Source organism: Wasmannia auropunctata, unplaced genomic scaffold, assembly GCF_000956235.1.
Source record: "Wasmannia auropunctata unplaced genomic scaffold, wasmannia.A_1.0 LD333500.1, whole genome shotgun sequence".
NCBI classification, from domain to species: Eukaryota; Metazoa; Arthropoda; class Insecta; order Hymenoptera; family Formicidae; genus Wasmannia; species Wasmannia auropunctata.
The window spans coordinates 18,090-37,378 of record NW_012029390.1 but is presented as its reverse complement, the minus strand read 5'-3'; the positions used below and the strand labels follow the sequence as shown (position 1 = coordinate 37,378).

The 19,289-nt window shown below is 35.9% G+C and overlaps 1 protein-coding gene across 1 annotated transcript; it reads right to left on the bottom strand.

Moving 5' to 3' along the window:
* Positions 1–2,642: 2,642 nt before the first annotated feature.
* LOC105459877 (igLON family member 5-like) lies at positions 2,643–15,298 on the bottom strand (the record flags this gene model as incomplete). The annotated part of the gene is made up of 2 exons (XM_011706219.1): positions 2,643–3,681; positions 15,079–15,298. Coding segments are annotated over 2 exons (633 nt in total), but the record flags the coding sequence as incomplete, so codon positions are not given.
* Between the last annotated feature and the right edge of the window lie 3,991 nt (positions 15,299–19,289).

Genomic DNA, 19,289 nt, shown 5'->3' with positions numbered 1-19,289 from the left:
AAAACAACTGTACAATAATATCCAAATGAAACATATACGGAAACCGAAACTTACTGCTATCCGTTACATTCTTCACAATAAACGTATCCTCCAAAAACACGTAACGCTAAGAAAAGTTTGTAAAGTCAGTTAATTAATTCTTTCCCTTCAGCGGTAGTCGGCTCAAGTTCGTCCGCGTAGCGCCAACTTCCGGGTGGATGCTGTGCATTAAATCCGGTGATTCCGGCAGTCTGCAGTTTACCGTCAGCTTTAGAACGAACTTTCGAAAACACGCAATATATATACTTGGCAACTTTGTCGGCCCGGCGCGCGGCGCGCTCTCGTCTGTTCGCGCGACCGCGCGGCTCTACAATTTTTCATCGGCGCGCATCGGCGAGACGGCGGGTGTGACGAGGGCAATAATCAAGATTAACAAGTTCTAAACTGCGTAATTTGTCAGTGTCAGTATCTCGCGCGCGAGTTGAACGCGGCGGAAGGGTTATCGGCAGTCAGCGCTTGCACTTTCGCTCGCGCAGGGTGCACGCGCGTGCAAGGTTAGCGGCTTCAGTTTCGCGCAAGGTCGCATCATGGAAACCCAGAGCAAGCACAGATTGTAACTGCAATATTGCAGCAACATTGTAACCTAGGCAGACATCATCGATCCATAGATGTCGATTCGACGTCTCATCGTCTATAGACATCGAATCAATATCTATAGACATCGAATCGATATCTATGGACCGATAATGTCTGCCTGGGAACATTCCAGCTATATTGCACAAATATTACAATACTGCTGCAATATTGTAGTTATATACCTAATCTGTGTTTGCTGGGAAATTATACCGACGCGACGCGGGCGAGGTGATGTGGGTGCAGCGGTCCGAAAATATCATTCCTGGCCTGGTCGTGGCATCGCAGGTAGACCGATTAAATAATTACCATTTTTTCGGGAAAGCGCGGCGGGCACGGCCCGCACTCTTCCGCTGGCGTCACAGTCACAAATTAAAATAGATCGCTCGGTAGTACGTACGGTATTTCGCTCATTTCATCGAGAAGTTTCCTATGTATAGTATACTCAAAACAAAGGAACACCGTTTTATATTCTTTCTCGAGTATTGAGCGAGACAGTGAGATGTGTACTGAGCGCATGTCGCATCTAATTAGGTAGTCGGAGATAAAATAAGCGACATGCAGCGTACAGTGTCCTTATTACCGTTATTACGTATAATGTTACTTAAACCGATCGCATCGTTTTTCGACGCTCGATAGAGACTTCGTATAGAGTGAATTCGTCTCGAATTTATGGATTGCTCCTGCATATAATAAATTTATATGCATACTTTCAGTCCTTTTCAAATAATAATCTTTTTAACGATAAATATTTAAATTTACAGATAACAACCAAATTGTTATTTCAAAAATATCACGATGTAATTACTTCTATTTTAATGAGCTTATAACTTCTTCACAAGCGCAAACACTTTGGCTGTTGTGATGCGAACGGTTTAAAATCCTTTAGCACTGGCTTTCGGTGAGCTGTTAATTATAAAAAGAATGTTGGCACACGATAATTTCGCATCCTGGAACGTATAATAAATGTTCGCTTATGCATGCGCGCGCGCACGTCCTTCTACAGAACACATAGTAGCAAGTTCAGTTTGTTTAGTCTCGACGTTACTTTCACTCGTGTCCATTTACCATTTATCAAAGTGTTGCACGGAGCCACCGAGGGAAGGGCGGTAGGTAATATTGCACCCAGACTTTCGTTAAACCGTCGTTAAACGCGCCACTCGCCCAGTAAAGTATCTTAGGCCGCCCGTGAGAAAAGACGGTTACTTTCGTAACTTCGCGGAGCCACGTATTTCTTCCGCGGCGTATTTACGACACGTAAGTACCTTCCCCAAGTCGAACGAAGCAGAGCCAGCGGTAACCGCGCGCGATTAACGATGCCCCCGTCGCGGCGACGAATGCATCATCGTCGTTTACTTTAATGCACCGTCGAGTGCGATCGTCGACGCTCGTACATCGCGCGGGGCTTATGATGCATCGCGCGCGGACAGCTTTGATCCGCGCGCTATCGATCTTACTTTCGCGCGCGCGTCACAAGTAGGAGGAGGACCAGCGCGCAACATTGCACGTATACATACGCGGGCGAAGTATCTGTCGCGCGCATGATTTTCCTAAACGATTTAAACTTAACGCTAAATTACGTAATGTATCACGTGTATGCCCGGTACGGAGTACGAAATAAATCTCCCGTACAGAGAGTCTCTCCCCCAAACAACTGGCATATTCGTATATATGTACGTATCACGTCACATTCACATACACGCGCGCACAGAGGTTCCAATTCATCAAAACACTCGGTACTCTTCGTGCTATGCGTATTTAGTCCGGATTCGGACGAGTTCTGTCTTCGTCTACTTCCATCGCAAGCACGCGGAGTCATGGACGATCGATCGTGAATACGATCTTAGCGGGAGTTAATCCGGCGCTCCCGATCCCGTCCGCTTCTGCATTACGACCTAATATTTCTCGTTCCAACATGTGACACGGAATGTAAGCGATCGATCGAACAGAAGAATGGATGATATAGTGTGACTCATACGGAAGTTATGGTGGCACTTTATTCCAGGCTAGCACTCAACCTATTTTTTTTGCGCCCGACGGATGACCGTTCAAATACATGCGCAAACAAGATGTGCTATCATTATTATATACTTTTATTATATTGGTTCTCTGCTGGACACGCTGCTTCCCGATCGGAAATCTTCGATGGTATATACACAGACCATCGAGCACACGATGATCGATCACTACTAATCTCATAGTGATGATGACAATTATCCTGCTTTGCATTAGCATATTACGTTGTTGCATATTCCACGTTGAACTATGATTAGACGTGCGTATAATGGATTAAATGGATTTGCCTCCCGGTAACGCAAATAATCACAGCTGATCTTTCGGCGCAGCTACTTTCCCCGGCAGCGTATAAGGTTGATCGCATTGAATGGATAAGTAATCAATCACAGCCAATCCCTGCAGCTCCAAAAGTTCCACGGTGCCACCACATTCCGATAACAATCTTTAAACTGGAACCACCATAACCATAACCGTCGTTCTACTAACTTCGGCGAAATTAACTAAAGCCACAAATCCTCGCACACGAACATGGATATCACGCGACACAATAATAAATGACAATATTACATAATTTCGCTAACACACTCCGCGAGTTTTTTTTTCTTTTTTTCTCTTCACGAGTCTCTTGCACTTACGCATGTCACAAGCTCCAGTTCGTCTGCAGAGCCAGCTTGAGCGTGATGAACGTGGTGAGCAGCGCGGTGCAGGCCATCACCGACGGCGACGACGCCATGCTGTGTTGCATCGCGGCCGGATTGTCGCCCTTGAAGACGTGCACCACGACGCGCGCCGGCTGGGCATTGCTGGCCTCGCAGGTGTAGTTGCCCGAGTGACGATCCGACGCCCTTGGCACCTCCAGCCAGCTCTCCCGGCTGGTGAGATCGGTGCTAACGTTGACGCCTTGCTCAACGTCGTAGTTGATCATGCGGAAGTTGTGATACCAGAAGAGGTACGACGGCACCTCCGTGGATTTCTTCACCAGGCAGTGGAGCTGCAACGTGCTGCCAGGCCTCACGAATTTCTCCGTCGGGCCGGCTATCTCCGCTCTGGCTTCTGCAAATGGCCGAACGTGACACGTGAGACGTGAGCCGTTCATAGTTCCCGGCTAGACATCGGGGCATTGTTTACTATCATGGGTATGTGAAAGCCTGTCCCGAGGTCGGGAGGAGGGAATATAGCTTGTGTAAGAGCGACAGGATCTCGGACACGTCCCGCCCAGGGTTTCTCAAACGCCGGGATTAGGAAACTGGCGTAGTGAACAATTATTCGAAAAAGAAAAGCTCACGCAGTTTACATTTAAAAATGAAACTTATTTAAAATGTTGTACGAAACGTAGTAAATAATAAGCAATTTTTTTTCTGTGAAATTGTTTACATATATGAAAAGTAATAACTTATTAGAAATCTTATTTCCATTATAATTATCCTTCAGTCGAACGAGAATATGCTTTTCAACAAGTTTTAAAGATTAAGTTTTAAGATGAGCTATATATCGAACCAAAGAAATATAAACAAACGATAATAATCTTTAATATATTCTTTTGTCGAATTTAGCTCTTCCACAATTAGTTATATCATTTTTGTACTTTAATAACTTTGATATACCTGCAAACATCTCCATCGTAATTTGGCAATCATTATGACTGACTGTCGTAATTTGCTAATGGCTATAATAGAATACTTCACTGACGTGGGAAGCTCCAATGATATTTAGTCTATGAGATTTGCACATAGTAGGCAATTGATATAATTGCCATACAACGGGGGGTGATTTATCGGAAACGATGATAGTATGTTTTATCCAATAATATCAGAATTAACACGTGAAATGTGTATGTGTACATGTTTACAAACAGTATTTGTATGAAAGCAGTCCGATTGCATAATTAACCTTTCAGGAGCAAGCAGATCCGCATGTTGCTATTTCCATTAGCTGAGCATCAAATTGCATTTATGACACTTGGGTATCAATCATAAGGATTGACAGGAAGGATCAATTGTGATTTCGACGTGCATTTCGTTGTGAAAACAAAAATATGAATCCTTTTTTTTGTTTAAATAATTAAACTTTCAACTGTTAAGTATTTGTGGTAAAAAAAATCCTATACTTGTTATCTTGTTACCGGGAACGAAAGAAATTTAAAATTTCGCAGATCTAAGGAGTCTTTTTGCCGGACAGTATGAGTCAACGAAACGCGTTTACCACCGTGATTAATTACCCGGTAAGAGCAACTCTCTCTCTCTCTCCCTCTCTCGAGGTAATTAATTTCTCGAACAATTCACCCCATTGAGTAAATTGTCTATTAATTAAGTATTCAATTAGGTGGTGTTCTATGGAACAGTATGTCCCGCAGAACACTTTTTCCTCCGTAGAATAGTTGTCACATGCAATCAATATTACTATTCACGGAAATCCTAATTTATCGGCGACTTAATGCGCGGCAGAGTGGCAGATACCGCTATTTCTATTCGAACCGCGTAAAACAACTGCGCCAAGAGTATTATTATAATTTTCATAATCGGCTTTAGTGGCCTTAATTACTTTATCAGTTGCCATTCAGTGTAATGCACTATATTTCCTAGAACAATCACCTCGAAGAGATTATTAATTTGATTAAACAGCCGATATTCGATATTCATTTACGCTAGTCATAGAAATTTAATACATTCTATTACCATTTAAAAGCTGTTTATTTTACTTGGAACTTTTAATAAAGCTATTTAAATAAAAATGATACAGATGCGCGTAACGAAGATTGAAAATCGCGTATGTATCGTATATCGATAATACCTTACACTGTCACGGATTATCGTCACGTATCGCTAATCAATCGAGAATGGAATCAATCATGTGAGAGGATAATCTTTTTTTTTTATATCTTTCCGTTACCGATTGTTGTGCTTCTATGGAATTTTAACAGGCTTCATCGTAAATTGAAACCGTTTATTCTTTCCTCTGGACTGTCTATATTGATTTGTAAGTCGATAGTATTGTGAGTAGCATATGACACAGAGCTCTCAAAATATTTAAACCGAACGGAAACATTGCATTGATAAATTCACGATTTGAATGTAGCGTTTCAAAGTGATTACAAACACATGATATGAGCTTGATACTTTGACAGCTGTACATTTCGAAAAAAATTTACGTCCGCCGCTGGTTATCTATATTTCTGCGGAAACACTTCGTATTAGATGTCGAACAATTTCAGCTATTGATTAATTTTTCAAAACGCTAGTAGTAATAGTCTGGTGGAATTTTTAAAAATATATTAGTGACGTGTCACATCGAGAATGACGTATCTCTTTTTATCGGCGATGAATCTGCTTGCATTTATGTGGAGCAATAAATAAAAGGAAAGTGGGACTTTTATATAAAAATTCATGCATAACACAAACAGTGGATGTCTCTCTAATATTGTATTCACAGCCAGAAATGATTAGTTGAATTGACGTTGATTCGATGTCGTTGAATAATCAATGTTGAATGATTATCTAAATGATTATCTAAAGCAACTACAAATATTTCTATAAGATTTCTATTGTTTTTTCGGGCAACTCTGCATAGAATCAATGCAAAGTCGAAAAGCATAGATACATATGTACTGTGTAATATGTATTCGACGTAGAATTGGTTAAAAGATAAAAAGAATGTACACATATTTGCAATTAACCAATTAACATCAAGAACAATTGTAATAAGGTCAAAGATGACAAAAATATCGATCAGTATTCGACATTGATCACTTATCAATTCAACGGCCTCGATTCGAGTCGATTTGATTAATCATTTTGATTGGGTTTCTGCATAGCATATACGATTATATTTTCTATTTTGACGTTTGCATTTTTAATTATATATAATTTAAATCTTTTATTCAATCTTATCATATTAATGTTATTTCACACATTATGTACATTACTCTTATTACAATTCTATATAAAATTTTGAATAATCACTTTAAATAGTCACTTTGAATAATAATAACAATATTATATGATACGGTCGAAAGTATCATTTGTCACGAGCATCGGCTGAATTTTCCGTGATATATTGAAAATTTTGAAGGAGGCTTCTGATCCTGACTTTGAGAAATACTGTCGGGATGACTCACGTTCTGCGGTATCTCGAGCACGAGGGGCTCCGCGCGAATTTTAAGTCCGCTCACGCCCGGGCGCGTTTCACCCTTTCACTCGACACGACCTGACACGCCGCGCGGCGGTGGTGGCAGCGGCGTCGGCGGCGGCGGGGCATTATAGGATCAGGTGTGTGCGGGGGAACACTGTAAACACGCCGCCAACACCCGCACCAGACCAGTTCAGATACGCTTTTACTAGTAGCCGACTACTGTCACGGTCGAGCGGCCGCAAACGATATGTCGAGATGTGATTCGAAACGTTTGCGCGCGATCTGAGGGCTCCCCTGCGCAGAGTGAATGGGCGTCGATTCCTGTGGGAGCTATTGCAGTTTCAAATCGCTAGAGCGTGCGTCCTTGCGTCCGACGCTTGCCTGAACAATTTTTTGACAGCTTTTACGCAGGTCACCCACAGACTTTGTCGCGACAAAGGATCCCGATCCGCGTCGTTCCTGTAAAATGCGGCCTGGATATGCTGCGGGCTCACAGAATTTCTCCCTTTTACTGTTTATTATAGATTTCTTGCTCCCGAAAACGATCGAAGACGACGAAAAGACTGATTTTCATGATCCATATGGTACACGATACAAAATATGTTAATATACGAAAAAGTGCATTCTCACTTTTTGTGATATTCAACTCAACTTTGTATTTATACAAAGTAAAAAAGCGGAACTTGAAAATATCGCCTAATTGACAAAACTGGTTCAAAATTAGCCCAAATTGGCGAAATATATCAAATAAAAAATTTATAAATACACAATTCATTACATAAGTAATTTCCTCTTATGAGAAATTATAAAAAAAAATCAAATCAAAGTCAATAGCAAGTCTACGAACACGGATGTTTGTGCAATAATATATAATTAAGCTTTTAACGCTTTCTTAATTAAATCCTTCGTGCACTTCTCATTCAAACTAGTTTCGACTTTCAAAGTTCTCCTTAACTGCCGATAAAAAAATTAATTGATTTTAAAAAATGCTAAAGTATTTATACTCTACAAAACTAAAAAAATATGTGATATCTATTAAAAAACGTATTTCTTGACGATACAGCACCTATTCAGACAGAATGAATAAATACAAAATTAATTAAATAATAATTGGCTCGTTTATAAAAAATTATAAAAAATCGTTATGTGTGATAACACAATTACACTTTACGCATTTTTAATGTTTTCCAATTGAACTTTTTTACACTCTAATTATTTCTTACTCAAAGTCTGATTTCCAAGAGATTCTCTTTATAATTATACCAATAAAAAAATTAACTGATTTCAAATGATGTTAAAGTTTTGTTTTACAAAATTAAAAAAAACCGGCTGATGATAGCTATAAAAGTAGTAATTATTCGGCCAGTTTATCCAGACAGAATAGATAAATATAAAATTAATTAATTAAATAATAATTGGCTCGTTTATAAAAAAAATTATTGAAAGTCAATACAAACGTATGTACAGATATGCAATAATACAATTATACTTTTTATGCATTTTTAATGGTTTCCAATGAATGAATTGAACTCTTTGTACTTCAATAACTCTTCAGCCGAAACTAGTTATCCCATTTGATGATTAAAAAAAAATGAATCAGCCGCACGTTTACAGATTCGTATTACGTTTTGATTAAATTTACAAAAATTTTCCTGTTCAAACAAATTTATGCGTCTGTATTTATCTCTTTTTACTTATATATAATAAAATAATATTTATAAAAAATATTGTTTTTAAAAATTAGTAAAGCAGAAAAGAAAAAAAAAGTAAAATTAATACTTTAAGTGATTTTAATTCTATATAAATTCGTATTTCACTTACAAGTTTATATGCAAACAAATTTATTTGTGAAAGCCTCTCGGCTCGAACTAGCTTATAATTTTACGTTAATTAACAATTTATACTGTCGCAAAAATATCCAACGAATTCGCTCACCATTATTCTTGTCGGTTTCGGGTACGGCCGTGTCATTTTCCGCGTAACGCGTAACAAAATCCCAACGCAGAGCATTAATGCGAGCGGCACAACGGCACGGCGCGGCGCGGCGTTGCTATCCCATCGCGCCGCGCATAAAAGCATAATAAAACCGACATAAATATCGCGCGACGTGGCGCAGACTATATCACACGAGAAACGTTATCGGCCCGTTGAGGGTTAATAATTCAAAGTCTCTCGCGAAAAGCGTTGCACCGTTTAATAAGAAGGACACGTCGCCGCGCGCGGCGCGGCGCAGCGCGGCGACGCGCTCGAATGAATAGGTATCATTCGCGACTTATCGGACGTACTACACGCCGTCTGTTAATTAAATGGGAAACTGAGAGCCCGTGTAAATTAGAAATTCGAGATGTTACGCGCAGGGAAATTGGGCAGCTTATAAAGAGCTGCGGAACATAATATCGCGCGCACACGCGCGTCGGTTATTGCGAACTTAAGGACGATGTGCCGTTATCGAATGATCAAAGTCTGAGGGTGGCTTCGCCCGGAGGAAAGGGCCCCGAGAGATGATCCTGTTAAGAACAAAATACGTCCAGAGTTAGAAACGAACGGACGAGAATCGTGCGCGAGTGTGCATCTCGCTATCCTCGCGCCGATTGTATTTTAATGAGAGCTCATTAAGGCCGAGTTTAAAACTATCTTCATTTCAAAGACAATATCACGATCATATTGATTCTAAAGTTATGCCGGATTCCTTCCGACTCGCCGCCTTCATTAAATTCACCTTTCCCTCTGAGTTCTCATTCTTAGTACCTCAATTGGATCTTTTTCATTCACTTGCGCGCCGCTATATATATATAGGCATTTCGGTAAATTTATTTCAATTTCTTTCATCAGACTGCACGTCTTGGAAAATTAAGATTCGAAGGTCATTATATTTGCATAACTGCTTAAGACATGATACAAATACTTTTAGCAATTACAAAGATGACAAAGGTATACTGTCGTTGTTATTACTGAAATTATTTTAATTTGCGAAACGCCACAATTCAAATAATAGCTCATCCGACACGCTCGCTAATAATAATCGATTCGAGAAAAAAGGGAGCAATTAAACGCAAATAAAAATATTTATTTGCAAAACTTAATAGAATTTTATTGAAAATATAATAAATTAAATTAGTCTTTTCTCTTTTATATTTATACTAAAAATGTTACACTTAACCGGGTAATGGAAATTTAAAATTCGATCAATATGTCACATTATAATTCTCGATTGAAGCTAACTGAACAAACGTCTACTATTTGGAATAAAAAATTTATTCCGTAAGATTACGTTTAAATTTTTTAGAATTCAAATAACGAAAGTTACAAGTTTCAAAAAATATTTCTGGTAATTTCGTCAAGCATCACAATAAACCGGCATTAGATTTATCAAGATTTATCAAGATAATTTATCAAGACAATTTATCAAGATATTTTCCGATTTTAATGTGATTGAAAGATCAAAAACAAGAAAATACCCTAAATTCTACAAACAAGAGTACTTCGAGGAAAAATATAAATATTAAAGGCACGTAAGAAAAGACTTTAGTTACATGTAGCGCGCCAAGACGCTTCAGAGGCAAAAACACGGACCGACATCTCGAGAAAATTACGGTGCTGCATACATAAAATATGGACTGTCAGGAATTAGAGTACACATTATAAACAACTTGGCATAAATTAACTCCCGTGCATAAACAGGAAAGCATAATCAGAGCGCAAGCGAATCGTCCTATGAAAATAAATAAAAATGTTACTTGATTATTACACAAAAAGATACTTGTACATATTTAGCACACTTTGTGCATATCACATATTTTTTATTAAAGTATATTATTCACTGTACTTTTTTATCTGTTGTTAGCAACTCTTTTAACAATCATGAAGAAGTTAATTAACTTTATTAATTAGCTGATGTCCGAATAAGCTTTATCAAAACGTATTTTTCATGTTCAACAATTGATAATTTGAAAAATAGGTCAAACCCCGATCGTCTTCTTTTACTTCCAATATTCGCGTTACGTTAAATTAATGTTATGGCAGTTCAATCAATATAGAGTTTGATTCAATTTCTTAAATTGTTTTCACCCTCCGCGTCATTCGAGATGTTAAGGATAATAGAAAAAGCGCGCGTGGCTGTGAGCAAAATATATCCAATGTATTTCAGACGAGGGTACATAAATATGAAAGCCAAGCTCTGAGAAAAGTACATACATGTAAATGTAATTCAATAAGAAATAAAAATAGTAAAAACAAAAGTCGGAAAAAATTACGTAGATAAATGCATTATGTTCATAATAATTAATTGTACAATATCCTGTAGAAAAAGATATCAAAATATTACAAGTATACCTAACGAAAATTAATATTAACTAGAAATTAGTAAAAAAATCTGTAAAATGGTTCATAAAAGACAATTCATAAAATGTAATCATATTTAATTAATCACACCAATTTATCAAAAATTAAATCCTCTTTCGTAATTATCAAGTAGAATACTAGATTAATCAAAGAGACAACACTATACTGACAGTCGATATATCAAAAGCTATCATTTATTTATTTCTAAAATTAAAATAAACAGTTTTCAGTATTTATTTCAGGAAACAAAATGGCAACTTTTAATATGTTGACTTTAATATCTTACATCATCTTTCTACGATTCTATATCACTAAGTATATTATCGATTGCAAAAAAAGATGCAAAGATCTGTATAATTTTCAAGAAACAACGTTTAAAATTCTTTTAAAAGGAAATATACTGTACAAAAATATTTCCTTCTAATTTTAATAGTTTTAAGTAAATGATAGTAAATTATAGTCAATGTTTTGAACATATGTAACGTAAAATTAAAAAAACGAGACTTTAAATTTTTTTATAAGTACTTAAAATAAGAAACATTCTATTTTTATGTGCTTTTATACACGTCAATACGTTAAAAAAATAAAACATTACTTTGAAAGAAAAATTCAATTTTTACATTTTTTAACGAATACATAGCGTCGTTCAAAAATAATAACTGATATGGAAGAATCAAGAATGTTTTAAATAAATGTTTTAGGATTCAAAAACAATGAATTCAGATTTCCTTTAATATCATATTTTTCAAAATATCCTATTATTTTTTTTTTAATATTCTACTATTGTTTTTTAAAATATTTCATACATGTAGCTAAATTTTTTCTTTAAATAATTTTTAAATGTATTACAAAAATTTTTTCATTATAAACAATAATAGGAGTTTTGAATTATAAATAAATATATACATGTACAGAGTGTTTTTGCACCGAAAGTCAAAACTGCTACAGCAACGTCAGCATATGAAAACAAATAGAAAATGTCTAATAAACAAACATTTGATTCCGAACAATTTCGGAATTACAAGATATTGAAATAAGAAAATATAAATCGAAGTGAATGTTGTTCTATTTAATGCTTTACAAAAAATATTCAAAAATTTCTCCATCAACTTTAACATATTTTCTAAATCTAAAACGAATTAATAAATCGCTATTTTAATTTGTTAATAAAAAGAAGCCAGGATATTTCTTAAAGGCCAGCGAGAAATTCCGACCTCACACGACTGTGAAATTTTTCTTTGGGGACAAATGAAAGATCTAGTTTGAAATAAGATTCAAGATTCAAAACAACTGATGACAACTGATACTTAATGTTGTCGATGTCATCCAAAATAATTTATTAATTTATGCATCAAAAATGTGTCAAAGTTGACGGAAGAATTTTTGAGCATCTTTTATAAAGCATTAAATAGAATAAAGAACATTAAACAACATTTTGTATTTTATGTTTTTTTTCCAAAATCGTTCGGAATTAAATATATATTACATATTTTCGACTTATTTTCATGTGCTAAAGCCACTACAGCACTTTTAGCACTCACTGTAGAGACATTCGGTATAGTAGATCTTTGGAATAATATATGTATAGCATTATCAAAATTTAAATATATCTTTTAAGATATCTTTAAAACCACAAAATATATATAAATATTTTAAATATTTTTTATATTTTATTATTTTATTTTAAAACAAAAATACATTAGAAACATACAAATCTATTTTGCTCGAGGGAACATTTTATTTCTTTAACGTAGATAATAGAATTTATTTAAAAAATACCTGTTTTTTAATGTATATCTATTACAACACATCCAAAGCTCAACAAAATTAGAGCAAAACACTGTTTATTATGTATGTGCTTCATTGTAAAAAAAAATATACGAAATATATGAAAATATATTTTAAAGATAATACGATAAAAGGTACTCTATTATTTGACACTGAGTATTTTTCTTATTCAGACGTTTATTCCAGACAGGATATTGCCGTATAAAATATTCTTCCTGAATAGATAGGTTCATCCTTTACGTTTTAATCTAGTTGTGTTTTGAGTTTATTTCGCTTTTGTTGCACACATAAAGATTTCCATACTAACTTTGTAAAATATTGCTTGCTCCAAGCAATATCTGTTGGCATGAAGCGACTATTAACATTAATATAATATAAAAACTTTGTATAGGAAACGCTGTTAAAACATAGCAGAAGAAACATTTAAATTTGAATTTTAGATAAACAAAAATATTTCTGTTTTATTACAAAAAATTCTTTTTCTCCCTTTTGTTCTGAATTATTTTGTTCGTTTGTTTCAATATACAATATAAAATATAACATTCGATAGTCAATCTACAATCAGCATTTATTCTCGAATAGAATGCAAACATTTGCAATGTCGCACTTTTTAGTATATTAAAGTTTAACAGTTAAATTTAAATGTAGGCAAATGTCGAAAAAAAATTTTTTTTAAACTCATTACTAATTATAAAAAATCGCGGCAAGCCGTAATTTAATTTGCCAGCTTGATAGTTAAGTACCTATTTGGTTAAGTTATTGCTCGGAAGAATTTCTCAAGTCGCGTGCAAACATGTAGAATGGTACAGCTGAAAAAACTGAGTAAAGAGGTGACACTCAACAGCGCATGTTGCGAGAGCATAAATATCGAAAGCATCCTGAGGAAAAGGATGGTGAAACCGCATAGCACCGACGCGTACGACGTCGAAAAAAGACCAGGGAAATCCCGAGGAAATTAGATAGCCTCGCGCATAAGAGATGCGCGCCCGGAAAAAGCCGAATCTAAATGCAAATATGCGGCTGGCTGGTGCGCGCGTGCATCGAGTGCGGGCGTCGCGTCGCGTCGACAGCGTATTTCGCGAAATTCCCGCGACAACGCACAACAACGGGAAAGTATTTTTCGCGCTATCGATCCCTACCCGCCTGCCACCTAATAAAATCTAAATAAAAGTGCCTGTCGCCCAGTGACGGCTCGCACCGGAAACGCTAAAAAAATTGTGGTCCCCGACTTGAGACTTCTATAGACTTAAGCTACACGAGGAATGTCTAGAAAATGTGCAGATGTGCGTATGTAAACGCTGTCGAAGCCGCTAAAATAGGCGTTTAAGCGTCGCTGAAACGACGGAGAAAAAAAAAGAGAGCGTTCTCCTATATTCATAGATATATGCTCTTATCAGCAAATGGACAAAAGCATTGCTGTATTTTCCACATACGATATGGCTCCTCACGACTTCTATTCATAGAGAGATAAGATACATAATACATATATCCATATAAGGTTGCACATGGGAAAAGCTTGCACGTTTTCTTCACAGGTTTGCGCACGCATTGCGCGTATGTTGCACCGTATATATTTACTTTGTATAATACCTAAATTAAATATGTAAAGAAAAACGTGTGGGAGAATATTGGAAAACAAAATTCCAAGATTACTCGGATGTTCTCTTGCTAAAGGAAATAATTTTTCATCAGTTGACATTAGTTTTTATGCCTATATGACATAAAAGGGTATAAGAAATTCCGAAAAAAAGAAGTACAGGTATTACAATTTACCGGCTGAACTCGTTCTAATTTCTCAAAAGTTTCTTGACAAAGAGTATAATTTATAATTTGTGTAAATATAATCCGTTTATTACCAAAAATTCACAGTTTATTAACCGTTTTTCTAAATCTTTTGCCATTTACAAGTACATAAAATATAAGAAATAAAATAATTAAAATAAGGGACGCACAGCGTATTTTTATAAATAATGTATATATATATAATAAATTATAGAATAAATAAACAATAAATATAATAAATACATAATAAATTTATACAAGTGTAAAATTATGTACTTACAAAAATGTAATATTCGAATTATATTTTATATATAGAATAATATAATAGACAGGGTGTTACGAATCGCTCATAATTATAAAAAGTTACAAATATGATGAGTATATAACTTCGTAATAAAAGTTTCTGCTTACCGACCACCTCAAGGTGGAGAAATATACTCGTGGGCGGATGAGTGGACACTTGGCACTCGTACAGTCCGGCATCCCTCGGTTGAACGTATTTTATTTGGAGCGTCCAATCCTCGCTGTGGTGGAAATGAATTGCCTGAAACCGTTCGTCGTTGGCATATGTCGTCAGTCCTACGGTCAGTAGCTCGTGTAACAAAGCATTCTTCCGTTTGATCCACGATACCTGCGAGCAACCAGAAAGATTTATTCATAAATATAATTCAATATCTGTATTGATTGTAAGTTTATTATATAATATTATATCACAAAAGTAGAGAAAAGGCCATTTTTAACTTGGACTATATAAGTATGGACTGCTAGTCCCCTCTCCCCCCCCAACTTTTATTATGTAAAAGATATATGTCCGGTGTCGTCGAGCTGAAGTTGGTTAAGGTATCAAACTTCGATTTTTAGGCTCCATCCCAGTCAATAAAAAAATGTCAAATGTATCAAATGTTATGTTGAAAAAATTGATAGGGAGCCGGAAACAATCTCAAATCAACGGGAAGGAATTAATAACAGACTTTCAGCACCTTTCCTTTACACAATATCGTAAACACGCTGATTTCACAGGAGCCCCCCTCCTCCCCGTAGAAAATTACTGACTAGGGTGGAGTCTACATTTTCCAGCTTGGCGACACTGAAGTTTGGCGTATGAAATTAATTACTATCAGTCCATACTTATATAGTCAATGATTTTTAATGGATTTCAATTATTTTTTCCTTAATCTATGCTTTTTTGATAATCAAACAAAGTTGTTATATACTGAGATCTTATTCTTCTATCTCAGAGATTGTATATAACAATTTTCACCTTTATAATATCAATATACAGAATTTGAACATCTGTATTAATTATTTCATAATAATTGCAAGCGTGAAAAAAAGCGAATTCAATACCATAAAATAAAATATTTTCATAATTTCAAGAATGAAAAGACTGAAAAGAATGGGCAAAACTGAAGAATTTCAAACCTACACATGTAAAGTTCATATTGAATTCATATAGGTATGCATATTGATAAAAAATTAACGTCGATTTGTTCCCAAAGCGTGCACAAAATTTAATGCAATTTAAAGCGAAATAACCCACATATAAAAGTGGAACGTGCAAAAAAATATGTTTGTTGATTACGTAGTATTAATCTTGCGTATTATTTTTAGTTATTCAACGTGGCTGGTTATGTTCATCATCTCCATTCGCTTTTATAGGTGATAAAATTGAGCATTTTGCTACGACTTTCATATGATACGATAATTGGAATACAGATTGCCAACGCACCTGTCGCAATTGTTAGTCATAACAGTCGGTGACTACTGTCCGTATATAATGAACAGTAATCACTGTCCGTTCATAACGGTTAGAAACTACTGTCCGACATAGCGATCCGCAACTACTGATACGCGCCCGTAGAACACAAACAGTAACTGCTGCGCGTATAACTACTATCTGCTCGCTCCGCAGTCCGCAGTGCTCGTTATTACATTAATTGCTCGTGTCTTAATTCTGCATACGCAGCTATTTGAAAGCATTAACCCTGCAAACAAAGGATATATACATATGTCCTGCGTACTTGAAATATTTCGCGCGATTTAGTACCCCTACGTACGTATATAATACTTGTACGTCCCTTGTAAAAACACAGCATGCAAAAAGTGACAAATAATAAATGGGGTGTGAGTCGAAGTTTAATCTCTTTTCTTTTGTTCTTTTTATTTATGCTGACGCCGAGTAATATTCCAGTACTTGCAAATTTTATCGCGGGTACATTATAATAGTTACCATAATGCATGTATAATTTTGAAAGTACAACTTCCTTATTTCCACGCATATGACTTGCAGATTTACACGTAAATAAAGCCATCATATTTTTACAAAAATGAGATCAAGTTTACAGTCTGTTGTTTTTATTAAAAAAAACGTTGTTGCTATGATTTATCATACGAAATAATCATATTAAAATGTATCATATTTATAACATGTGTGTTCTAAAAAATATTATGATAAGACACGTAATAGTTTTGTTACATTATCTGAAAAATGTTTCATACGCTTCCGGCATTTTTACAACTAAATTTTCGTTTCTTTATATATAGCGAAGAGTCGCTATATCCTGTAGATTAACCTTGCATATTTCTACTGATAATATATATATTTCTCATTATTTTTCATTTCCTACAAAATCCACAGTTCTTGCAGCCTAAAACCTCTTCGCGTCAACTATCTATCTACTCGTATTTCATTACCGTGAAATCCGCACTTGCGCGATAACACGGTCGCTTTATTGTGCGATATCGGCTTAGGAGCTTAAACAATGAATATTCCCATTTGCCTGGCCTTCATCACACTGCGGTTAATTACGAGCATCTCGCGCGAGAGGTGCGGGAGGTGCACACTCTACCCACCTACGCCAAATTAGGCATTATAAAGTTTGTGACGTCAATGAACCACTCAATGCCGGCAACTATTAGTACGTACCGGATGCTCGCGTAAGGCACAGCAACTACAACTTGCAACGGCCAGTATCTGCGGCAAATATATGTATATATATATACACGCAGCGTATACGCGACGCGACGGTCAGTAACTACGTGACACGTCAATAACGCGCGGTAACTATCGTATACGTAATTCCGCCTGACTCGGACCACCCTGAAAGCCCCTCAAGAAGCGCCGTCAGCCAGAATAATCCGACGACTGTGCCGCGCGATGATTGTAGGGCTCGTGACCGGAATTGAGCGTCAAGTCCAAAGACGTTTAGATCCCCCTTGATAACCACATATTTCTTACCCCTTTGTCACGCTCTCTGCCATCCCGGTACCGATAGAGAAAAATATATGTCGAATGAAAAGTATCCGCGATGCATAAAACATTTTGATATTTATATACTGAAAAGTATTTGCATCGGATGTACGGCGAAATCTTGTAATTCACATATATATTAATATGTATACAATAAATAATGATATAAAAATTTAAATTCAAAAATATATCATTTTTCGAAATATTCTTTCACATGTTACTACTATTCTAGCCCCTAGTTCGATAGCTCGTTTCGCATCTTTCTGCGCAGCATAAACCGATGTGATATTTGCTCGCAGACGGATATACCGTAGAGAAATATCCTATGGAGTCGATCAGAAGACGTATCTCCACAAGAAAATATTTTACGTTGATACGACTTGGCCAGCATCCATTTTCACATTTCACCGGAACGGAAGTTCGCAGTCTGTAAAACCGAGCGAACGAGTCGTTCGCTAGACAGGACACACGTCACGAGTTAGTTAACTTTATTGCGCATTTAAACGTGCCAGACACTAAAGAGATTTAAGTGATTTTCTACCCTCGGGCACAAGATCCATTTTCGACGGTGCGGCGCGCGGCGTGGCGATTCATACAGCGAAAAATAATTCAGAGCGATTAAATGTTAAATATACAATAAGGAAAAAACATCGCATTAAAATTAATGACCGTAAAGTCATTGAAAAGTCCCGTGGCAAATTTGCTTCTATCGAACTGGAACGCTTCTGTACATTTAATATACAGGCAACGTTTGTAAACGTAGTGTATTTTGCAAATAGTGAAACGAAATATTTGTAATGAATTCGTATGTATATACACTGGAAGAAGTACCGAGAAATTTACATAGGAAATGAAGGTAAAAATTTTTCTGGAGAAACTTGCAGTGCGGAATGTTGGAAAATAGGAAGGAAGAACCAGAGGAAACCAAATGTAATTAACTCTTTTATTTCAAATGACGGCATCTCTCGGCTCCTGCACGTTATTTTTTTTATCATCGCGGTATTGTTGTCTCTTATCGTTAATTAATTACCATGTGTGTATCAATTAAAGATACATTTTTATTTATACGTTATTTATACTTTTATGGAGAAAACATGTGTATTGTGGATATATGTTACATTTATTATTAAATACATTTTATTTGTCTCATAAAGAGAGAATTATACATCTGATTGTGAGTATTTTGAAAAGCTTAATGAACAATATAAATGAAAAATTAATTCGATGGCACACTATACGTTTTGTCATTACACTGGATATTGTGTAAAAATATCGCATAAAAATAAAGATATTATAGCAAAATTTTTTTTCAATCGAAACGCCAAATATTAACGAATATAACGATAACAAGCAAATGCATATATCTTTTTTA